We start from the raw sequence: 26,030 nt of genomic DNA on the forward strand, positions 1-26,030 counted from the left end.
CTCCTCTCATCCACTCAACGGTTGACTGGTAGAGATCCCTCAAAGGGATAAGTTCGCCTTTGTACATATATCTCAATGTTTGTAAATTGTGTTTGTTACTTATTGTGTACAATAAAGAGTTTACATACATAAATACATTAATTCTTCTGTATCTGTGTCTTTACCAACAGGTGCATAACCAACTATTCAGTGTCGTTGAGACTATTCATCCGATACGGTGAAATGCGTAGGTGACATGGGCTATACCCACGGCCTCGCAGTTTGAGTAGGACATGTTTTGCCTTCATCAAATTTAGTTCCTGCGCTACCACTGGCCTTCATAATTTTGTGAACAACCATTCATCATTTCTATCGCACTATTATTAATGAATATTATGCCTACTTAACAATATCTATCGGTATTGTTTTCTTCGGCTCTATGTGGCCTTTGTTAAAGTCTAACGGTTCCGGTTTGGTCTCAGTGTCTTTCTTTTCTTGTGCTTCCAGCGCCATTTTTCTGGCGCGTCTCATCTCTAACTTATGTCCAATGTAGAAGTTCCTGAAAACAATTGTAAAATATCAATATCACTCTTGTTTACAGGGACAATATTTTTTCCACTCACAAAAGACGAATCAAATTTAAAAAAAAACGAATTTTTGCTCCTATAAAATATTTAACAAACTAACCTTTAAATCGATAAGTGGTACTCAAATCTGCATTTTTTTTTTATACGACTGGAAGACAAACGAGCAAGTGGGTCTCTGATGGTAAGAGGTCACCACCGCCATAAACATCTGCAACACCAGGTATTGCAAACGCGTTGCCAACCTAGAGGCCTAGATGGGATACCTCACGTGCCAGTAATTTCACCGGCTGTCTTACTCTCCAGCCGAAACACAACAATGCAAGCATCTCTTCACAGCAGGATTGCGAGCAAGATGGTGGTAGCAATCCGGGCGGACCTTGCACAAGGTCTACCACCTGCATATTGTTAAGGACCTATCCAAACCCTCGTAGCTAAGAAATAAATCTTAAATCTTCACGTATTAAAGAGGCATACCAATTTTTTTTCTAAATTTTACCATACCACTGTTATTCATGCTAATTCAAGGCAAATTCCAAACCCAATTGCTGCTTTCTAGTCCGCACCAAAAGTAACTAAAGGTGTATTCATATTCATTCATACTAAACAAATTAGCACCTACTAAAAGTATCTAACCTAAGTCGGGTAAAATGCAGAAGTTAATTTAAATGTATAATGTGTGTAAACAAATCTGTTTAGTATTAATAATTATATGCAGATTACAAATATAAATTAATTTCTTTAAATTCCCAACTTAGGCCAGAGACTTTTGGTAGGTACAGTCAAGGGCATAAATATATGTACGTTACCAAGACGTCATGAATATCTGTACACTTTTATGCCACTAACCATAACGTCGATGTATACATATATTTGACGGTACGGCTGTATAGATATTATACCCTCGACTGTACTAGAAACAGTACGAGTAATTGAGCTTGGAATAGGGCTTGAATAGTCACGTAAATTCCCCAACACAATCAGGCAATCACCAACACAACGTTCACATACTTAATTTAATTTTAATAATAACAACCTTTGAAAACTTACATGAGAACTATCACAGCAGGTATGATGAGCGCGGCACTGATGATGAAGACCGTTCCCGAGAACACATTGAGAGTCTTCATGTACAACCAGGAGTAGAACGGTAGGAACACCAGCGCAGCCACGGTCTCCGTTAGAGAAAACAAGGAGTTTACTTTTGCTGAAATCGATAAATACCATAGGTGAGCACATCTGGTAGAATGGTGTACGGTTGTATTGCTCTGAAGATGAGCTCTGGTTGAGTTCGGAACGCGTCAGTATAGTGTGGTGGTTGTGATAGATGGGTTTATGTAATTTGTGTGTGTTCTTACAGCATGAAGGTGGAGGAACTGTATGAACACGCATATTTTGCATAAACTTACCTATCATAAGGTCGCGGGTGAGCAAAGAAATTATTTTAGTTCATTGCCCTAAATAATGTTTTATTAGCAGAGAAAATCTAAATTGTACCTGTTTCGTCTTTCTCTACAAGTTTCGATGTAATTGATCGCAGTGAAGTGAAGGTAGTCGCATTGAAGATCTCAACCACAGGTACTGAAAGCAAAATAGGTACCCCTCTCAAACATCGAAATGAGATTTCTTCGGGGTTTAAACTGTTCTTGGTCACTGTCTTGTTATTGAAGAATGGAATAATAACTAACATCAGCTTTTAATAGTAGGTAAGTCAGGCGTATTGTCGCATTTATAATATTAGTAAAGATAAGGACAATGATACAGGGGGCTGCTATGAAATAAATAAGCAACAATGCAATGTAGGTAAGTTGGTAACAGAAGTAGTTGGTTTCATTTACATAATATGTGAGCCTGATTAAGAAGAGTGATGCCAACACTCGTAGTTATCCTTACCTACGGTCAATTTTTAGTTGTCCTTACTTTTTAGTCGAAAGTGATTACAAAGCTGAATAAATTACAATTTGCTTATATAGTGAAATAGTGTTACAAAATGTAAAAGCGAAGTTAATGTCACAGGTAAATAGTAAAAAAAAGATATACCTAACGATTTATTTGAATAAACAAAATTAATGTTTAGGCAGGAATTATAAAAGGGAATTTGGACACTTCGGGTTCCGCTATCTCGCTTGTGTTTTGTTAAGGTTGGATAAAATTTAATTATTGATTTGGATTGTTGGCCAAATTACCCAAAAATTTGGTTGGTAGTACGACGAAATAAAAAAATGATTATTATGTTGAAATTTCTTAGCGTGCGTCGCGTGGAACTAGGTCAATTAGTGCAATTTATTGCATACCATTTCATTATTTAAAAGGACACTTTTCTGATACCGATATATTATTACGCATCAGATTGAATTCATTGGGCTAAGCTATAGCTAATAAGCTTCCAATAAGCTTATTGACGCTATTTTTGTTGTATTATTTAATTTTATTTATTTTAAAATGACATACTGTAAACAACAGCATTGCAGAATAAAAAGAAAATAAACAATTTAGTGCCTACAACACAATTTAGTTGAACACAGCATTGTATACCAACTAATGTATAGACAAAAAGAAAATAGAAAAAGTAAGAGAAAAAAAATATCGCATTGTGAACTACTGTAGTTTGCTATTTCTAGCTCGTCGATGTCAGAGCTATTTGGTTCATACTTTAAATACCTATTTGGAACGAGTCCGTTCACCTTACTCGTATATTTTTTCGGGCCTTTTTAGCTTATTTAAATTCATCAGAATCTAGCAATTGTTTTTAACTCTACACAGTATATAGCCAACACATTGACACCAAACTGTCTATATCAGTTGATTATATGTGTAGGTAATAAACTACAGTTAGATTCCAAAGAATTGTAATATACCCAAGTACATCTCGATGTCAGTGGTTACAAATGCCGTCCAGATGGAGCCAACAAACTTGCTGAAGATGGAAATGGTGCACAGCAATGCATCGTCCACCTGAAGTTTTCGACTCAGCACCGTTATCGAAAAGATGGCCCCTGAAAACACAGATAATATTTTTTTTAGAGTAGTTTAACTTACAGTAAAATACTCAGCATACTTAGTATTTTTTTGGAATTGATAGAGTAAAGAAAGGAACTTAGTAATTAGTTAGTTAAACTAAATTAGTTAGTGAGTTTAGTTTAACTAATGAGTTCCGTGGATGTGTTAAGAACGGCGGTACGAGTCGCCCAGGTACTATTAATTATACAAGAATTACTTACTTAAAGGTATTAGAAGATAGAAGATTAGATAGATACCTGTTGATAAATAATGAAGTGCTTACCAAAGGAATGCAGGATGATAGAATAGCTCGTAAAAAGACCAAACTGTACCATGTCCCAGTTCAACTGGTTACGCACGAACAGGTAAAATACTGAATGTTCAGCTGAAAAATAGAACAATATTGTATATTAAAATCCCTCTAATATTATATATGCGAAAGTATGTAAGTCTGTTAGTTTGTTACTTCTTCACGTGTAAACCACTGAACCGATAAGATGACATTCGCTATACAGATACCTAGTTAGAGCACCGGGGAAGAACATAGGATAGGTTTTAGGTTCGTCATTTCCGGAGATACCGAAAGTGTACAGAAAAATAATTTTATTTTGCCGCAATTTAAAAAGTGTATTCAAAATTAAACCACTTTGAACAATGAGACTGGGGCTGTCTTTATTATTAGATTTCCACAAATAATAAAACATTTGGCATTTAGTGATTGAATTTATACCGAATTATTATTGACGTGAATTTGAATTTGAAAACATTTTATTTTGTTTGACTTTAAGTTCAAAATGAACTTTTGATTGCATATACTGGAAGCATGTCTATATCAGACCACGAAATGCATACGTTATATTAGATTAGTAAAACCTGCACGCCTCGCTCACTAAAGTAATTCTATTTATTGTCCACCAAACCATGTATGTTTAAAAACTTTAAAATTTTGAACACTATTTCAGATTTAAATTATGTAGTTATTTTTGAAGTTTAAAAAAAATCCTTCACAGTTTCTTTGAGTTGAATTTTTAGTTCAAAATACTTTGATCGGTTCGATGATGAGAGCCATTTGTAGTGCTTAAAAACCGATTACGCGTCTATAGATGTGAAAAAAAAACCAGACAGGTACTAAAGCGAAATTTACTTACACAAGGTAGGTCCATAGAGTATGAAAACACAGAATAGCGTTAGGATAACCTTAATCCTCCGATTACCATCCCGGGGCCGGTAAGCCACAGCGACGGTGTCTTGAACGTGTGATATATCAAAGAACGATACTTCTGATGTTTTCGAACGATCGATCTGTTGAAGCAATATGTGATCATGAAAACGTCAACATTACTAACTTTTACTCACTAGCGCAATAACCTGCGCTAGTTTAGTTGGTGCAGTAAGTAGTAAAAGAGAATGAAAGTGGGTTGAGAATGAATGAGTTACTCGTCAAATGTTTTCTCTATGCTGATGACCAAGTATTACTTGCGTCTTCGGCCGAGGAGTTGCAGGAGATGGTAACTGCTATGAGTGGAGCTTTTGTTAGAAAGGGAATGAAGATGAATGTAAAGAAGACGAAAGTGATGGTGTTTGAAAGAGATGAGACAGTGACAGACTGCAATATCGTGATTGGAGATGAACAAATTGAACAGGTGAATGAGTTTGTGTATCTGGGTTCAAAGTTTACAAGAGATGGAAAGTGTGAGAGTGATATTGAAAGAAGAGTGAATGCAGGAAACATGGTGAATGGAGCTTTGCACTCCTTTATGAACAGTCGGAAGGTGTCTAACAAGGCTCGTTTGGCTGTGCATGGGGGGGTAATGGTTCCGACACTCATGTACAGAAGTGAAAGTTTGGTATGGCAGAAGAAACATGAAAGCAGAAAAAATGCAGTTGAGATGAGAGCGTTAAGAAGTATGATAGGAGTTAAATTGAGTGACAGGATAAGAAATAGTGAGATAAGGAAACGTTGTGGTCTGAAAGAAGATGTAGTGACAAAAATTGAGAAAGGTATGCTGAGATGGTTTGGCCATGTCGAGAGAATGAATGAAGAACGATTGACGAAAAAAGTGTATGAGGCGAGTGTGAATGAAAGTGTAGGAAGGGGTAGACCTAGGCGGACGTTTCGAGACCAAATCAGGGACGTCTTGAAAAAAGGCCAGGTCAAGAGTACCCTAAACCGAAGAGCATGTATGAAGGGAATAATGAAAGTGGACGAAGCGAAACAAGTATGTAAGGATCGTAGCAAGTGGAAAGAAGTGGTCTCTGCCTACCCCTACGGGAAAGAGGCGTGATTATATGTAGTAAGTAGTAATGACCGACCAAAATGTAATACCTACCATCAACAAAAAAAAAATTATAAAGCTTTAAAAAATTATAATATTATAACCACTACCTACTCGTATACGCAGTTTGCAGTCGGATATATATAATATATAAATTATTAATTGATAAGGTAATTATTTTTGATATTTACACATTACCAAATTTCAATTAAATAAGGTATTTAGAGACAAGTGTTACTACGAGTATATCAATAAATAACATGGATTACGCTATTATAAACCGTCCAGTTCAAGTGTATAAATAACAACAGAGCTAAATAGGCACCAACTTACCACGGGCAGTCCTTTATCCTTCAGCCACTGTTCGGGTTCCTTTAAACAGCAGGTTCCATATATCAGAATGATTATAAAAAGTACCAAAGTCATACTGAATATGCCGTAGTATCCCATGATTTTCAATAAGTACCCGCTAAGACCAATTCCAACGGGGAGACCAGCTGTCATACAGAAATTGACAAGTCCCACCCTGAAGGTCCTAGACTCTTCTGATGTTATATCGCTGATGTAACTGAAGACCCCGAGAAACATTGTCACCCAACCACCGGTTAATGCGGGGAATATAGTCTCCATTAACACAGTCACCTGCACAGGGATCTCGTAGAAGAAATAAACATTCACCAAATTACTAATCGCAGTCAGTAGCTCTCCGTAAATAGGTAGCAAGATGCACAGTTTTCGTTTGCCAGTTCTGTCACTCCATGCTCCCAAAAAAATAATAATGATACAAGGCATCGCTGTTTGTATGAGTCCTTTCCAAATATCAATAGAAGAAATCAATTTTTGTACTTCCTGTTCATAAAACGTGTAGTTGTCACTAGTTTTCTTTACCAGTGCGTCGCAGATTTCGTCACCAAATCCTTTATTTACTCTACAAGCTTTATCTAGGTTCAAATTTCCCATTGCAAACCGGGAGATAACACTTGGTACAATTAGTCCAGCTAGAAGTGGTTCGACTGTGATGTTGTCCTTGATGATTGTAAGTTTTTCTATAAATGTATTTTTTTTCGTCTCCTGTTTTTTTTCTGGTCTATTTAGTGGATCTTCCTCCACTTTCTCCGTCGATTTTTTATTTTGATCCGTCATGGTGGTTACGTTTATTCAAATGATCAAACTCCGGAGACTATCTTAACTATGAAGACGCTGCTACGGCTACAAATGTTTCGAGTGGTGCATTGTTTGCCTTTGCAATATTGACTGGATGATTTATTTCATTAGTTTGTCCGATATCAGTTACTAGTACATATAGATAAAGCTTGTCTACTACAGATATCAGTCTTTTGTTTGTAATTACTGCAATTAGCACGCTACTTGCTAATGATAACTCTGTATTAGGTACCCTTCAGAATTAAGTTTTGCAGTTATCGATTTGAGCGTACCACTTTTGTGTTTATTATATATTGTCCATCCTTAGTTGATTTACTGCTAGTTATTCCTTTTTAAGCGTTAATTGATTATTCATGATTCTTAGGATAATTTTGTTTTGTTCATTGATAGATTTCATTACATTATGCAGTAATCCCAATGAAATTGATGGCTTAAGCAATTTTAGATAGTAGGCCTGCAAAAAAAAAGTTTATTTCACCTCTTCAAGATTGACACAATATAAACAGCAAGTTTTATAACTCCAGGTAAAGTTCGATCGTTGTCGATGATCAAATATTTTAGTAATCGTTTGATTTTGTTTTGTAAAATTGTTGTTTTGTAAGTTTCACAATTAGAAATAAGGAACGATCCGACTATCTATTCGGAAGATCTTTTTCAATGATGGGTGCATAATGTGGTGTTTTTAATATTTTCATTAATAAATTTAATCATTTCTCACGAGAGCTTAAGTACCTAATATCATTGCCACAGTATGAAATACTTATTGTGAACTATAGCTACATTTTATTTTTTTATTCAGTACTTAGTGTTTTTCTTTATTTCGCCTGTTTTAATTTTTTTCTTGTTTGAAGCTTTTTTTTAGTTTAACAAGGAAAATGTCTACAAACATAGTTGTATTTCTGCCATATTAAATTTAACTAGAGAAATAATTCATATTGGAACAAAACAATTTTTAGATGATAAAATCACGTCTTAAATGTTTTACTTTCCATCTCGTTTTCCGAGTCTCATGGTCGTGAAAAGACTTTAACTGGAATCATCATTGTCATCACCCCGAAGACGTCCACTGTTGAACAAAGGCCTCCCTTTAGAACTCTACAACGAACGTCAATTCGTCATTTGTATTCACCAATTGCCGTATTTTTTGAGCTATGCGGTGACTTTACTTCGTTCTTCGGCAAATTCATACCACCGGAACAAAAATCTACTTGCCACATATGATAATATTTTTTTTATCGAGGTATGATATTAAATTCTGTCTCTACTCACCCCGTTTTACGGTACAAATAGTTGTGTGCATGTGGTTATAACATGCCCATCATTGAAGTTGCGTGCCTTTTGTGCTGCGTTGTTACAAGATACAGCTCGCAAACGACAACAATGAGAATTTTTTACATCGTTAATTGTATCGCTATCGGAAACAAACAGCAAAAAATAAAACATTAAACAAACCATTTTTCGCAGACCAGTAAATACAGCCCGATTCTTGAGACATGCATGATGAGGGCCTGACAAAATCAGTTAATTACCTAGGTGGGTAAAGCGCCATTCGTTTAGTATGTTAGACGATTTAGGGCGGAGAGGGGTTGATCATGTCTTATTTTTCCATATGAGGACGTAGGAGGTCTTGGTACTAATTCTTACGTACGATCGCAAAAATGTACGAAACTATGACTATTCTTTGAAAATTGAAAATCAAAGTTTATTATTAATAAAATAACAGGCAAGATTTTTTGAACTACTTAAATTTGAGCTGTTCGTCTGGGAATGAACTTGGATAAAAACAAAGTTGCTTGTTGTTATTTTCTGTGAGGCAGTAAAGAAAAGAACTATAGGTAGAGTCATTCACGATGACGCGTGCCGTGGTTCTTATTACAATGTCATTAATCTTCGTGGATGGCACTAGGTATACTACATTACATCAGTTTTCAAATTTTTGTTCCTGTTGTTAAATAAAATAAAATCCCAGATATCATGGAGTTGTTCTGCGAACAATAATTTTTTAGACCAATTTTAGTAATTTGATGACTTGAAATGTGTATGGTTAGTATGTGTATGTAGATTTAGTAACAAGGTAACAGTCAAGTACCATCAAAAATAAAGGTTATCTTTTTTGCCTTTGTTTTAGAACATTTTACCTGATTCTAATTGATATATTTATTTCAAATGCTTCTCAATACTTAAGCTTTATAAAAATAGCATTATTTTCCACAAAGTCAATTTTGTTTTTGATAAAAATATCTTCTTTTGTTTTACTGTATTGGAAGTGTCGTGCCATATTTTATGTCAATGCCATTAACCGTTAAATAGCTCTCTGGTGCGGAGACGATCCCGGGCTGACCACCTGGATTGCACTACCATAATATTATTATATTGTCATCCAACTTACATATCTATACCGAATGGAAAGTCAATCTAACTACCGAAAGTGTGTTGAATTTAACTTGCAATATACCTAGGTATGCACCTAGGTATATTGCAAGTTAAATTCAATCCGATTCCGATTCAATGTATGCACATTGGAAGTTAAATTAAGGCTTTTAAAATAAAGTTAAGTTCCTTTAGGTGCCAGTAAACTACTTATTTACCACTTTGCGGACTTAAAACGGTCACGGCCATCCAGACGCGCACTGTTATTGCGACTGATACCTGCTGCTGGCTTAAACTCTAAACTGTTATTAAACGGTTCATCCGACAATATACATCGATTATCACGTCACTGTAGAATTATGTGAAGTACTAAGCCGCAAGTAACATGCTAACGCGATTCTTCTTTGACCTAGGACTGCTAAGACTATTTTATTCTTAAAAAAATGTCTGGTTACTCGCAGTAGTTTCTTTAATTGTTTTATTTTCATATTCTCCTTTTTTTGTACTGCTAAAGGAACTACTGCGAATTATTCGAATAGACTAAGTAGGTAATGTCAAAAGGCACAAGTAATAGAGCCTGGCCAAGCTAGAGCTAAGTCTGCAACGGAATAATTTGGCAACACTGTATTTTAACGTCAAGCCACGTACATAATATGCGTTACATTTGCAGTGTTACCATATTATTCTCTGCAGAGTTAGCTTGGCCAGACTCTATGGTCATGTAAGGCTAGAAGTTGGCGGGATCTGTACCCTTATGTTGTTAGCATCCGGTGGTTTCGCTCGTCCGTCATTATTCGGATTGTCAAGGATTCTACAATCCGTGAGCTCTTAGAAAAACCTTCGGGTTTCGGGGGAAATCGGAAAGATTCGTGTAGTAGAAAATGACAATTGTCTTTTTGACTTACTCGTAGTAGCAATCCATCACGTGAGGAGTGCACTCGTTGTGTTTTCATTGATTTATATAGAGCATTTAAAACCACTACTTACTAATTTATTTAGTTTGTTATTTTTTAGAAACTTATTTCCATGGGTTGTGCATTTAATTTTTTCAAGGTGTATACATAATCTGTGAAAATTTCAAGTGCCTAGTTATAACGGCTCAAGAGATAGAGCCCTGTGACAGACGGACAGACAGACAGACATCGAAGTCTCAGTTGTCATCCCCAAGAAACCCTACATACCAAATTTCATCGAAATCGTTGTAGCTGTTTCCGAGATTCTGATTTTATATATATAAATAATACAATAATTGCTCGTTTAAAGGTATTAGAGATGCCTACTAGTTCAGTTTACTATTTATAAGCTCTACTCGAAAACTTTCTCATATATGCGGATAGTATTGTTTTTTTTTTATTCGTCTGGGTGACAAACGAGCAAGTGGGTCTCCTTATGGTAAGAGAGCACCACCGGCCATAAACATCAGTATAATATAATTACCACGTATTCTTGAAAATTCACCATGACTCGATTTAACACGCGAAAGTGCTTAATTAAGGCAGATAATACCTAACTACGTATACGATCAAATAGCAAAAGTAAATAATACTAGCAATTACTATCTAATTGTAATACAGCGCTAAGAACTGTTTTTTTATCATTCAAGAAACCCTTATAGTTTCTCGTCCGTCCGTCCGATCGTGGCTTCTGTCGGTCTTTTGTCTTCACACTTGAACTGTTCAATTGATACATGGAATTTAATATGGAGATAGTTTGAGACCTTGCGAAAGACAGGATAATTTTTGTCCCAGAAAATTTAAATGTTCCCACGGGATAGCGATAATCGGATTCCCAGTAGACAATGACACAGGAAAAGGTTAGTTCAACTCAATTGTCGCCTTTTGTATGAAAAAGTAAACAATTAGGTAGCTTCGTAGCACTTGTAATTTTTGTCGTTGATTGGAGGCCTGTGTGAGTAGCGGTGTTCCTTTTTAGGCCTGTCGTATATCCTGCTGAATTACCTATTACTTACCTATTGCTAAAAAGTTACTGAAAAAAACAAATAAGAATCGGAAGTGACCTTCAAACTAGGTACTAAATATTGAAAATGTTCAAATTACAACGATATGAAATGAAACGGTCGTTTTCGAATTACCTGTTAATGATACTTTCAGTTATTTTATGTATGTGTAGTAAGCATTTATTACGCGAGTTGTTGCAATCGAGAGTAAGGGTTCTCTTTTTTTTCTAAGCTTAACAAGATTTCCGGGTACCAAAGACTCGCCTAAATTCGGCCATTATTAAATGAGTGATAATATGACTTTTTAACTCATGCATGGCAGGTCAGTGTGAAGCTACGAACTACTACTACGAAATACTTAAAATTAATATTTCTTAAGGACTCGTCAAACTTTCTGACCTAGTAGTTTACAGGGTACCTACAACATTACATTATAGTTTACTTCTCTCGAATTAAGTCCATCTGAATACATTGTTTGCCCGAAACGGGGAACTGTTGACACTTTGTACCACATGTTGACTCTACAGAGCTGAAGTGTACATATTCCTCACAGTTTATGCAATAATATTTCTATTGTCTTAATTTATATTGTATTTTTTTCACACTATTTACATCCTGCATTTTTCGTGGGAAGCAAGATAAACACGTAACAGCACACAATACTCCTGTACTCATATTTGTTTTTCATTCAGGAACCCTCACATATTTCCTAAATTCGCACATAAATTAAAATTTCACAGCATTACAGTTTCACCAAAGCAAATAAATGTTTACAATATGCTTACAAAAAGATATCACAAGGTAAATATAAAATAACCATCTCGAGAACTTATTCCATATTTCGCGGTGTATGCCACGACTCCATTCGGTGTACTTACTTATATGATGAAGCATTTTAGTGACATTGCAGATCTTTTTTGTTTTTTTTTTAAATGTTTGTTACATAAAAATGTTTACTATGCTCTGTGTGATTTGGTTATTGCACGTTATATTTTTTGATAAAAGGGAATGCGCGCGTCATCTCCAGGCATAAGTGGTTTGTGTGTAATGTCTAGGTATGTTTAGCTGTAATGACTAGGAAAACCATGCACATCCGGGAAAACGCGCAATCAATGTAGGTGCTATGCTATTTTGTTATTTTTTGTCATTTCACATCCTGTTTGGCTTAACTTCAATTGCACGTCAAACGAGCAAAAAGGTGTTTTTTAAAAATCGTTTAATTTATTAATTGAATAGATCAAAGGGTTATCTTATATAAAAAAAAAACAAAAGAAGTACAGATTGAATTAAATAAAGTCAAAGTCAACCTAGTAAAAGTAGTCAAGTTACCTAATAAATTTGAACATCGTTATTTTTAGCGCTATACCTAGAAACAATCTTGGAAATTTCATTTCACTGCCAAATCTCTTTCAAGAATAATTAGTGGCCGGTAAATGTGATGTCAAAGAATCAAACACAACTGACGAAAGTTAGTTGGGTATATTAAAATGTTTATTCAATTATTTCTTGCTGTTATTTAATTTGGAAGGTTAATTTAAAAAAAAAATATATAGATTGGTCCTTTATTTATTTAGAAAAAAAAGAATGTTTGAACGTTTTAAAATTATAACTGGGAATATGAAAGTTCTTACTGCGGTCAGTTTCAGTAAATGCAGATAAAACCAGGAAACGGTTCAAACAAGCGACAGTACATTTTATCGTATTAATCGTAATACGTGTACATATTTTTTGCAAACAGTATGTACATACTCTATTTTAATAAACAAATAACAATTCGAAATAATTAGACATAATTTATACGTTTGCCACTTTTTAAACAACTCATGGCTTAGATTATGCTTTGCGAATAAATATTTATAGATTTAATAGTCTCTTTATAACATTAGACATCCATAAAAACATAACTGAAACCCAGACTTGCAGCTCTTGACGTCTAGAAAAATGTAAGTTGGAAAACGACTCAGGTAGTACAACTAAGTTCAAAGTGGACATTTTGAGAATTGAAAACGTAAACAAAAGAAAAATCGTTTATAACATTTGCATACAGATTGTTTGAGAATCGGGTGGACCCGAGAGAATCTCAGCTTCATTAAACAACTTCAATTTAACTAACATGTAAACATTCTTGCCTCTGCGGACTGGGAAAATCCAGAAATTTACTCAACTGACCTGTTTTGTTGATCGGAAAACACCTGAAGAGTCAATTTTAAAATGGACAATTTAGGACAATCAACTGAGGCAGAGCATGGAAATAATTGTTAATTCATTTGGAGTTTTAATTTAACCACGTGTAATGTACACAATGAGGTATGTAAGATTTTTTTCACTTCTCATGCTCGTAACGTTCGTGTTTATGCTGTGTCTAGGCGACATAAGATGACTTTTTACCCGACTGCTCGAAGGAGGGTTATGTATTTCGAGCGTATGTATGAATATAAGTATGTATGTATGTATGTATGTGGGTATGTATGTCCATTTCTTTGGTCCTCGCTGCAGCCTAAACGGCTGGACGGATTGTGACATATGACGTATCATTGGATTTGTCATAACTGTCGGAGTGACATAGGGTATATAATATTTCAATATGGCATCTGCGAAAAAAATATGGCTAAGGAATAAAAAAAAAATTGTATTGTGACAATATGGGAATCAAATGAAAGCTAATAATTAGCCCATTCTAAATATATACGGGTTATAATACTTTTAATGCACTACTTTCACAGAAATATCAAAAAAGTATAAAATAAAAAACATTAAATTTAAAAAATCAAAAATCCTGACTGCCTTAAAAACTAAAAGGAAGAAAATAAGTCTAGTGGTCTAGAACTCTGTCAAAAAGCTCATTTAAGGTTCAACAGTCGGGAACCATTCAAATCGTAACCAGTTCAAAAAATCTTGGTAATGGGTCCCGTCTGTTGAACCTTAAATGAGCTTCTTGACAGAGTTTTAGACCACTAGACTTATTTCTTCCTTTTAGCTTTCAAGGCAGTCGGGGTTTTTGATTTTTTTTAATTTAATGTTTTTATGCTCTGGTTCGTCTAAGACCAAGGTAATCAGGTGTCAACAGCCACAAACAAAAAGTTTCTAAATATTTTTTTAATAATTTTTAATTTATATGAAATTGAAAATCAATCAAATCAATCAAAAGAAATCAATAAAATTAAAAATGGAATTATATAATGCATAAAAAATAGAAGGTACATAGAAAGTGAATAATTGTTTCCACTGTTGCTATTTCATTTCCTCGCAATTTAAGTGAAATGCAGTGTAAAACTTGAGCATTAAACCCATTTTCCCCTCGACGTGTCTATCCACCCTCGCCGTACCAGCTCGGGTAGCTATATGAACGTCTTGAGTAAAATGGCTCGTTTTATGCTCTTGTCGTACAATCTACTATTTTTAAAACACGCTACTATTGGCGTACACAAGCATTGAAGGTTTTCGGTTGGTTGGTCGGTTTCCGCAGCGGTCTTTACTATATCTAATAGGTCTACAATATAAAAACGCAGGATGTACAGTTTTGACTCCTGTCTCATGATCTGAACATCTTTGTCCTTTTTAAACATCTTATATAGCTAGTTTAGTTCATTGATATGGAACTCTGCAAAGTAACGCCTGACTCAATAAATTATTCAAAAATCTTTTGAGTGTTGACTCAAAGAACCTTTGTCGGGATAATTTGAAATAATTTATTTACTATAAATGCTTAATACTCGCGCACGAAAGATTCCGTACCATTATCTATATATAAAACTGTCACATATTTGATTTGAATGGTTTCTTAGTTACAGTTGTTGATGACTTGGACTGTCATTCTATTATATGTTTATCCTAATAAATACATGTACATTTTAATTAATTTAATTACTTAACAAATTGGCGACGATGTCGTTTGATTTGAAAGGCAAACGTGCGCGTGCCACCCTACGCGGTGTACTAACTAAAACGTACAACGCATTTCAAGATGAACAAAACTTACATACTTACGAAGAACTAGAAACCCGACTTCTTACACTACAAAATACTTACGATGGCTTACAAAATATACAATGTCGAATAGAAGAGGAGACGGAAGAGGAAGATCTTGAGGTAGAAATGGCATACAGGTATGAGATTGACGAGATTTATACGAAGTTACGCACAAAAATTTTACGATTGATAAATGTATACAAAAAGAAAGTAACATACCTCCTATAACTCAAGTAACCTCCGTCACGAATGCCCATCATGAGGCACAACCGAGAATTAATTTTCAACCATTTCAAGCCAAAGAGACTTTCAAAAATTTCATAAAGCGGCTTTCCGTTTATATCCTACTAAATAACATCACTCATCCTAAAACGAAAGTTTATACCTTACTGTCTACTTTACCTCCAGATATCCACGAAAGATTATATGACCTGTGTTCTCCCGAAGAACCGATCGATAAGACTTTTGAAGAACTTACAGATATTTTGGATAAATTTATAGACCCTAAACCAAGCATATGGGCGTCGCAACATAATTTTATATCACGTTTACAACAAGCCGATGAAACAATTGCAATCTACGCGTCAGAATTGAAAAAGTTATCTCTAAATTGCGAATTCAAATGTATACATTGCAAAAAACCTACAGTTGAATCATTCTTATCACTACAGTTCATACGGGGATTAAAAGATGGAGATATTCGTACAAAAATATTACAACAGAAGAAAACCACACTGTTTTCTAATTTAGTGGATACCGCCACGTTGATGGAAAAGGGAAAAACTGAAAATTCAACCATGTCTGTATCAATTCGTCATACATCCTTTGACAATATGAATAAAGTATCGAAAGCACCAAGATACGCTTCAAATCCACAAACCATCAAAGACCTGAAGGGCAAATGTTATCGATGTGGTAAAAACGATCACAAAGCGAATGAATGTGGCGCCATAAAAAGCACGTGTCGCAAGTGCCAAAAAGAAGGCCACTTAGCTCGAGTCTGCTTACAAGGACGTAGAAGTAATAACACAAACTTACTGGATTACTCTACAAGCAGCCTCAGCGCCAACAGCACAGCGGAGATCAACTTAGTAAAAAGTGAAATCTCTGACAAATACATTATACCAATTGAAATTGAAGGTACAAGAGTCAATATGGAATTTGATACTGGTGCTACACTTTCTACTATATCATTAAAAGAATATAAAAAACTCAACATTAAAAAGAAAGTTTTCACGACTAACATGAAGCTAAGAACTTATACAGGTGAAGTATTTAAACCCACTGGTGTGGTATATGTCAAATGCACCTATGGAAATCAGACTTTTTACGGAAAATTATACATAATAGACAAGAATGTTGACCCTATCCTCGGCCGAAGCTGGATGAAAGAGTTCAACATCACGCTTGCCGATATGAGAACCGTCCAAGAATGTGAAAACATACCGAAACTAGAAAAATTACTAGAAGAGTACGATTCCACTGTATTTAATTCAAATTTGGGCGAAATTCCAAACATTCGAGGCCATCTCACTCTTACAGAAAACTCACAACCGATCTTTATCAAACCTCGTAGAATTCCTTACGCATTACGAACCAAAGTAGATGACGAAATAAACCGCCTTGAAAAATTAGGAATTATTACAAAGATAGACCACTCAGACTGGGGCACACCTGTCGTTCCGATAGTCAAACCTAACGGCAGCATCAGACTTTGTGCTGACTACAAGATTACTTTAAACAAAGTTATAAAAGACGAACAATACCCAATTCCAATAATTGAAGATATTTTAGCTGAAATGAATGGCGGGCAACTGTTCTGTACCTTAGACATCACACAAGCATACTTGAACATGGTAATGGATGAAGAAAGTGCCTTATTACAAACCTTAAGCACACATAAAGGTACTTTTAAGGTAAACCGGCTCATGTTTGGAGTTAAAGTTGCCCCTAGCCTTTGGCAAAAGTTTATGGACCAATTATTACTTGGTATAGATGGAGTAAAATGCTTTTTCGATGATATTATTATACAGGGCTCTACAGAAGAAGAACTACTTTGTAGGCTTAGACAAGTCTTGGAGAAACTAAAAGAAAGTAACCTTCGAGTTAATAAGGAAAAATGTCACTTTTTCAAAAGAAGTATTAATTACTTGGGACATACAATTGACAAAACGGATTGCATAAGAATAAAGATAAAGTCAAAGCAATTTTCAACGCGCAACGTCCGACGAATGTAAACGAACTACGAACCTTTTTGGGTATGGCAAATTACTATAATAAATTTATACCTAACCTTGCATCTATTACAAGCCCTTTAAATGCACTCCTGAAGAAAGGAACAAAATTTATTTGGTCTCCGAAATGCGAAGAAAGCTTCAAGAATGTCAAAACAGAAATACTCAGTGAAAGAGTCTTATTACACTTCGATCAGAAAAAACCATTAATTTTAGCAACAGATGCGTCATGCAGTACTGGGTGCAGTACTCAGCCATAGACTACCGGATGGCTCAGATCGCCCAATAGCATTTGCCTCTAGATCTCTAACTAATAGTGAAAAGAAATACAGTCAAATCGACAAAGAAGCAACTGCTATATTCTGGGGATTAAAGAAATTCTTTCACTACTGTTATGGTCGCAAGTTTACCCTTATCACAGACCACAAGCCACTGACTTCAATTTTCCATCCACATCAAACCTTACCAACATTGAGTACAATGAGGCTATTCCATTATGCACATTTTCTATCTGGATTTGACTACAATATAGAATATAGAAGTTCTTCAAAGCATTCCAATGCAGACTACCTCTCACGATTTCCTGTTGAAAAAGTTAACGACAGTAATATTGACCAACATGGCATATTTCAACTAAGGCAGATAAACACATTAAACATTTCACCCGAAATTATTTCCAAAGAAACAAAAGAAGACCCCGAACTACGGAACTTGTTTCAAACACTACAATCGGGAAATTCACTTAGAGAATCAGGATACAATGATAACGAATTGACACTGCAAAATGACTGTATTCTAAAAGGTACAAGAGTAATAATTCCTCGAAAATTACAGCAACAAATTTTAGACGAACTTCACATTGGCCATATTGGGATTTTAAAAATGAAACTTCTTGCTCGTAGCTTCGTATATTGGAAAAATATTGATAAAGATATCGAAACTAAAGTGAAATCATGTCGAACTTGCAGATTACACCAAAATGAACCTCCTAAAGCCCCACTACATCATTGGGAAGATCCAACGGGTCCTTGGCAAAGAATTCATATTGATTTTGCAGGGCCTATATCTGGCTATCAACTTTTTATTGTAGTGGACGCCTTTTCAAAATGGGTGGAAATTATTCCTACTAAAACGATGACAAGCTCATTCTGTATTCAGAAATTAGATGGACTATTTGATACTTTTGGATTACCCTATACAGTAGTATCAGATAACGCGAGACAATTTGTCTCCCAAGAATTTGAAAACTTCCTACATACCTCTGGTATTGCACATAAAACAATTGCGCCGTATCACCCGGCTACAAACGGGCAAGCGGAACGTTTCGTACAGATTGCCAAACGAGCACTGCATAAATTAGAGGGGGAGAGTGGCGATATCTCACAGAAAATCCGTTTAGTGAAACATGTTCTTCGAGCTACACCTACTTCCTCAGGAGACTCTCCATATGTTATTATGTTCGGAAGGGAAATACGAACAAGATTGGCTGCTAAGATCAGAGCAGTTCCTAAACCACCCCCAGACAGCCTCGACACGGTACAGACGGGAGAGAGTTCAGTCCCGGAGCCAGAGTCCAAGCAAGGGACTACTCGGTATCGAAAACCAAATGGGAGTTTGGCACTGTAGTCCGCCGTCTCGGACAGCTACATTACCAGATTAGGACAGACAGCGGACTCCTGTGGATCCGACACCTAGACCACTCCCTGCTCCTCTGATTCACGGCGGAGGCGTGTCACATATTTGATTTGAATGGTTTCTTAGTTACAGTTGTTGATGACTTGGACTGTCATTCTATTATATGTTTATCCTAATAAAGACATGTACATTTTAATTAATTTAATTACTTAACAAAAACATTAGACATTAGCAAAAAAATAACACGTTTGTTGTATGGGAGCCCCCTTAATCATTAATTTTATTTTAATTGAATTATTTATTTTTAAAGTGAATATACGACTATGAATATTTCAACCGTCTACGTGTTGCCGTTATTAATATCGAGCAAAAAACGGCGAAAAAAATCACGATTTTTGGTTGGAGCCCCCCTTAAATATTTATATTACTCTGTTTTTAGTATTTTTTGATATAGCGGCAACAGTTATACTATACACATTACATGTGAAAATTTCAACTGTCTATCTATCACGGTTCATGAAATACAGCCTGATGACAGATGGACGGACGGACAGCGGAGTCTTAGTAATAGGGTACCGTTTTTACCCTTTGGGTACGGAACCCTAAAAACGGACTCACGATGTGGCGACATTGTTCGCAATCCATTTCAAGATTAGAAAAATTGAAAACACCCCCATGCTTTATTTCAAAGTTCAATATCTCAAAAACGGATCAACTGATTTTAATGAAACGTATCTAATAAGGACCACCGCGGCACCGCGAGAAAACTCGCTTTCACGTAACAAACCGCCGATTGTAAAAAAGCCTCCACGAAAACATCCGATCGAGAGCTACAATGCCACAGACAGCCAACATGGCGTTAAACTTAAGACACCAGTCTTTTTGCGTCGGGAGTTAAAAATAATGATGTTACCGATGAAATGAGCGTGAGGTTATGTATTAAAACAATGGAGTCTCGTGGTGGCTTTTTTAATGAATTTCGATGATTTTTTATTGATCTTCCCGTTTTAATTTGGTATTTGACATAGGAAATTTGCGTTTATATTAATTAAAATAATAAATCGCCTCTCAGCAAAATATTTGCACGCCTGCATGCAGACTGAAAACACTGTAATAAAAAATACACAAAGTAAGACCTCCCTGTACTGTAAATGACTGCCAAATAAATACTTTTGACTTTTTGACTTTTGGCAACATTGTGATTCCATTTTAAGAAAACAATGTAAACCATTTTACAAAGGTGCAGACAATAAATATTGACTTTAAAATAATTTAGGACATTGGAATCATTCTTTACAGATATCACCTACGAAACAGGTACTGGCATTATTGGTTCAATAAGTCATATTTGTCATATTCTTTGTTCAATAAAGTAATAGAAGCACAGGCAAATAGTGACAATAAATAACTGTGTCCTAATAACTGCCACACTAACATGATATCGTTTCTTTTGATAAAGTGAACAACAAGCTTACTATAAATTATCAATCCCCGCGATCGATTATCGATCGATTCCCGCGTCGGGGCAGATATTTGTATAAAAAATACGAATGTTTGTTCTCGGGTCTTGGGTGTTTAATATGTATTTAAGTATGTTTCTATCTATATAATTATATTTATCTGTTGCTTAGTACCCATAACACAAGCTTTGCTAAGCTTACTTTTGGACTAGGTCAATTGGCGTGAATTGTCCCGTGATATTTATTTATTTATTATTTATTATGACATAAATTCAATTATGAGTAATTTGATAGTCATTATCAGCTGGCGCTAAGATACAACATCGAAAATGTTTTATCCAATTATCCAGTAAGCTGTCATTATAGCTTATTTTTGACTTCTGGTAATATCATTAAATGTAGACGCTTATTTTATTGAACTTGCCATAGAATTCAAAATCTAAAAGGTAAGAATAAACGACTAATTAATGCAGGGCAGAGAGTGGTTCCGTTAACGAATGGACGAATATTGGACAAAAACACAACAGTAGGTACATTGAACGCCATACAAAATAGATAGTGACATGTTTTAATGTCTTATTATACACCTGCTTTAATATCTGCCACATCAGAGCGTGCAAAAATATTTGACACGTCCTGCCGGCCCTAAAAATATAATCGTCTCACATTATTGTGCACGCTTTGTAGTGTCAGATATTGGTGCTAGTGACTGTACCATAGCAATGGTCTCAATGAACGTGGCAAAATAAATATTTTTTTTAATAAAAAAGTAAAACCGACTCCAAAAAATAAATAAAAATGGAACCGACTACAAAACCCTTGAAAATATATTCTAGGTACTGTACTAACCTCTTGTGTCCGTTGATTCGATGCTGGCAGCATAGTTCTAATTTTAAAATAATAATAGGAAACGGACGCAAGGGTGTTAAACAGAAGAGATGTATGCTAGCTGCCAACGTAGGAACGTGATCTTGAAATATATGTGAGTTTTTCTTAATAAAATAGGGAAATATTAAACTAGTGGACCGTCCGTCCACTACAATTTGGTGGAGGTGCGGCTCTTTACAAAGAAGAGTGAGATCCGTCCTCTTGCGCAAAGCGAGATAATATAATAAGAAGCCTTGAGTAAGTAAGGATCGACGAGAAAAGAAAAGGTAAAGTTTGCATTTATTATTATATATAGTGGGTCTCATCATGGCGAACAATGCTACGTTCGATGGTGCAAGCGACGTGTCAGATTTTATTATGCAATTTGAAGCTGTAGCAGCAATACGCGGCTGGTCGGCAGATCAAAAGAAATTTGCCATCGCGGCGTATCTAACAGGATCCGCAGCATCTTGGTATAAAGCGAAATTCTCTACTTTCACTAATTATGAAGATTTACTGAGCAAGATAAAAAATGAATTTGAGGTGGCTGTAGATTATACTCAATTATTTTATCTACGGAAGCAAAATCAGTCCGAGAATTTGATACAATATTTTTATAATTTAGATTTATTGGCGGAGAAGGCCAATATAACAGACGAAGCAAGATTCGTCAAGCAGTACTTGTGCTCGGTCCAAGGTGAATATAAAATGTTATTGGCATCGAGAATTTATAATACAAAAGATGATTTAAAAAAAGTGCTGCGACAGATAACAGATCTATATAGAGAAAATGTGTATGAAGAAATAAATCTGCCAATATATGGACAGGGTGAACCTGTAATCATTCCTGAGCCGAAGGATGTTCTTCAAAATGTCCCACATAGGCCGAGAACGCCGTTCACAGCACGTGCAACGCCAATGGTAACGCCTAACGTGAATGTAGTATTTCAAGAGCCAGATTGTGAATTTCAGCGAGGGGAGGAAAATGAAGACGTTCCTCAAATCAATACAATTTTTTCTAATATGAAGAGTAATAATCTAAACTCATTTGTGCCTATAGAGCTCAACGGTCAGCCATGCAAAGCGTTGATCGACACTGGGGCTTTTGTATCATTGATTTCTGTACCACTTGCAGAGAAGATTAATTTGAGATACGAGTGTGCGCTTGGTGAGCCTTTGCGTACAGCAGGGGGCTCCAGGATCCGCCCTATAGGAGTTGCAAATTCATATCTTTTAATAGATAATTACTACTGTAGAATCAAGTTGTTTATCATTGAGGACAGTTCAAGTTTTTGTATTTTGGGTCAAGACTTTTTATCTGCAAATAATGCAACAATTGATTATAATAGTCATGCTTTGACTTTGAAAAATATATTTCGTGTCAATTTTATTCATAAATTGATTGATGCACATGACACGAACTCGTTTTGTGTAAATGAAGTTTCAACGAAAGAGGTTGAATGTGAGAAAGTAAACTTGACCGCAGGATGCAAAGTCCGATCAAATGAAACGTTATTAGGGTTCTGTGCCTTAAATTTGTCTGCTTCAGGTTCGAGCAAGGATGTGTCGTCGGAGTCCAGGTCGGTTGAAGCCGATGGACAATTGGAACGAATGGTTGATGAAAAGAAGGATTTGGACTCGAAGCCTGAAAGGGGACGAGAGGTTGGAAATTTGCAGACTGGGCTGACAGGGTTGGCAAAGGAGCGAGAGGCGCCTTCGGAAGGTTGTGGAAGTAGAAAAATATGGCAACGGCAGGACGTGTATGGGCCTGATAAATTTTATAAGAAAGGTAAGAAAAGGTTGCGTAAATTTTTAAACAATTCCAATTAATAAAATTCTTCCCCAGCAAGGAACCCTAAAAGAACGAAATATGAAATTTAATAACGTTCATATAAGAGTGAGACAGAAAGTATACGACTGCCCAGAAACTAGCGAACTTTGTGGTCGACCAGTTAACTTTTTAAAAGTCTGTGCGAAAAGTTCTGTGTCATGTGTCAAAAAGAAAAAAATTGACACTTTAGACAATTGGCATTTATATTGTAAACAATGATTTCATAATTAGATATTCAATTAAATTGTATATTTTCAATTAATAGGTAATGATTAGTGAATTTTATATTGTTTGTTGTTATTTGTACTTAAATGTTTAGGGTTATGTTGTGTTTGATTATTTTTATATGCAAATTGTGTGTTTTTATGTTACATGCTCATCGGAGACGCTTTGGTTAGGAAACCAAGGGCGAAAGTTCTTGTTGGAGCAAGATAGAAGTTGCAGACTGATTCCATGCTTCATGGAATTACGAAGTTTAGAAGAAAGAATAAAAAATAGACAAAGTTGTATAATTTATTTAATCTAGATGCTGTATAGTACCAGAATGGCGCTCCAATTTAATTGTTTATAGTCTAACATATTATTTTTCTTAAGTTTAGCTTGGAACGAGGATGCTGAATTTTTATTTTTAGTTAATAGAATCTCACATTCTGAATAATAACTAATATATTGATTTTTATCAGTGGAGAATGGACTTTGATGGTATTGAGAATATAATTAAAGGACTTTCGCCGGTGGTTAAGAGATAATATATTTATGTTATGAGAATGTTTAATGTAAAAGAGTGATTAATAATGAATGTATAATTGTTTAATGAATTTATAATTGCATGTTGTATTTAAAAATATTTTCTGACTAGATACTGATGACAACATGTCTCTGATGTGGCATGACATCGTGAGTTGAAGAGCTTGGCTGGCGCAAATGCAGACTGCACTCCGTGTTGTCTGGTGCATGAATGGGTCTGGCGCTAATGCGGACTGCGCACCGTGTTGGAGGGGTGATATGACACTTCACCACTACCATCAGCCATTTCAAGGTCCTATGATGGGGACGATGCTTCAACTCATTAGTGATAGTATAATTAATAATGAATTTTTTAAGAAAACTTAGGCTCTAAAGTCAGTGAAGCACTGTGGTGCGATACACATCATAAGCGATGCTGTGTCTATATTGCGGTGTGGAGCTAGCTTTTCATCTGATGTGAAGTTTGCATTGCATGGTGGTGCGACACACATCATAAACGATGCTGTGTCTATACGTTGTGTAAGGCTAGCTTTACATGCGGTTGGCTTTGGCAATATGTGTTGTAAACACGATAATGTTGGAAAGTGTCATATACACTATTAATTTTTTTTTGCCTTAGCCAAACATAATTTAGCACTTAGTTTAACTACTACCATGAATGATCCTTTCGGCAGGTTTTGTTCATTCGAGCTGCGGGCTTGTGAGTTGGCCATTTAAGGGCATGTTCCCAATGATTATTAAGGCTGGTCTTATTTAACCTGCAGGTCAGCTCTAGCAGAGCTATGGTAGACCTTTGTTAACTGTTCCTGCCTAGGTAGGTTAGTCCTAACCTCAATAGGAGGGAGGGATATTGTACTAACCTCTTGTGTCCGTTGATTCGATGCTGGCAGCATAGTTCTAATTTTAAAATAATAATAGGAAACGGACGCAAGGGTGTTAAACAGAAGAGATGTATTCTAGCTGCCAACGTAGGAACGTGATCTTGAAATATATGTGAGTTTTTTTAATAAAATAGGGAAATATTAACTAGTGGACCGTCCGTCCACTACAGTACCTACTAGCTCGAAGTCGGTGACTCAGCACGAGCCAGCAGGAGTGGAACAATAGTCGTCTGCATCACCTACATACTATGGGTTTCAATCCATCCTTCCTGCTGGGTCGTTGCTGAGTCACCTACTTTGAGCTAGTAGGTACCTAGAAATATATTTTCAAGGGTTTTGTAGTCGGTTCCATTTTTATATTTTTTTCGGAGCCGGTTTTACTTTTTTGTTAAAAAAATCTTTATTTCTCACTTTTCAGTGCTTTGTAGCCAAAGTACATCTCACAACGATTCCATTAAGCCCAAATACGGCTTAGTTGCGTTGTTTTATAACACAGTTCCGTTGCCTACCTTCCGGCTTCAGCATCAGATCAGTTCGAAAGAATCATTAACTTAAAGCTTCTTCTTAGTCGCTTATCTAGGTAGTTATATTGATCATGATCGTTTATAGACGAGCGAGCATTACTTAGCTTTCACAAGTTCTATTGGTCATCTACGATCTTCTTCATCAAGTCCAGTTTACCAAATGATATTTTCTGAATGAAAATACTTATTTTAATGCTAAAAATGCTAAAATCGCCATAGGTGTGCCTATAAAATTTGAGGTTAGCCCTCGATTTCCCTAATATCCCATCATCAGATCTTGAGTTGATGACAATGGGGCCACTTCAGAAGAGTACTCTTTCGAATAAAAAAAGAATTTTGAAAATCGGTCCACAATTGACTGAGTAATCGGTGAACATACATAAAAAAAATACAAACATTGGAACATAGAACCTCCTCCTTTTTTGAAGTCGGTTAAAAATGTAGCGGCTATCTTGCAAATCATTACTTTTTACATTTCGCCGAGAAAGTAGCTTTTTTTTCATTGTTTTTAATTTATATTTTGAGAACTTAAATAATTCTTTGCTTACCCGC

At 35.7% G+C, this 26,030-nt stretch overlaps 1 protein-coding gene across 9 annotated transcripts in view; it reads right to left on the bottom strand.

Moving 5' to 3' along the window:
• Positions 1-6: 6 nt before the first annotated feature.
• The window catches only part of LOC141433220 (lysosomal proton-coupled steroid conjugate and bile acid symporter SLC46A3-like), a 39,233-nt gene continuing 13,209 nt past the window's right edge, over positions 7-26,030 (bottom strand). For 3 of the 9 annotated variants that reach the window (XM_074095164.1, XM_074095165.1, XM_074095162.1), the window contains exons 2-8: positions 6,173-7,457; positions 4,712-4,865; positions 3,847-3,948; positions 3,422-3,559; positions 2,061-2,144; positions 1,614-1,770; positions 7-538 (exon numbers count right to left, since the gene is read on the bottom strand). In XM_074095164.1, coding sequence (XP_073951265.1) covers positions 379-538; positions 1,614-1,770; positions 2,061-2,144; positions 3,422-3,559; positions 3,847-3,948; positions 4,712-4,865; positions 6,173-6,982 — 1,605 coding nt within the window. In that variant the 5' untranslated portion in view covers positions 6,983-7,457 and the 3' untranslated portion in view covers positions 7-378. Of the gene's footprint in view, positions 539-1,613; positions 1,771-2,060; positions 2,145-3,421; positions 3,560-3,846; positions 3,949-4,711; positions 4,866-6,172; positions 7,458-8,272; positions 8,415-8,455; positions 8,526-9,392; positions 9,423-9,591; positions 9,698-26,030 lie in introns of those variants that run through there. The other 6 variants (XM_074095158.1, XM_074095161.1, XM_074095159.1 and 3 more) reach the window with 6 other exon arrangements.

Source organism: Choristoneura fumiferana, chromosome 12 (genome assembly GCF_025370935.1).
Source record: "Choristoneura fumiferana chromosome 12, NRCan_CFum_1, whole genome shotgun sequence".
Taxonomy (NCBI): domain Eukaryota; kingdom Metazoa; phylum Arthropoda; class Insecta; order Lepidoptera; family Tortricidae; genus Choristoneura; species Choristoneura fumiferana.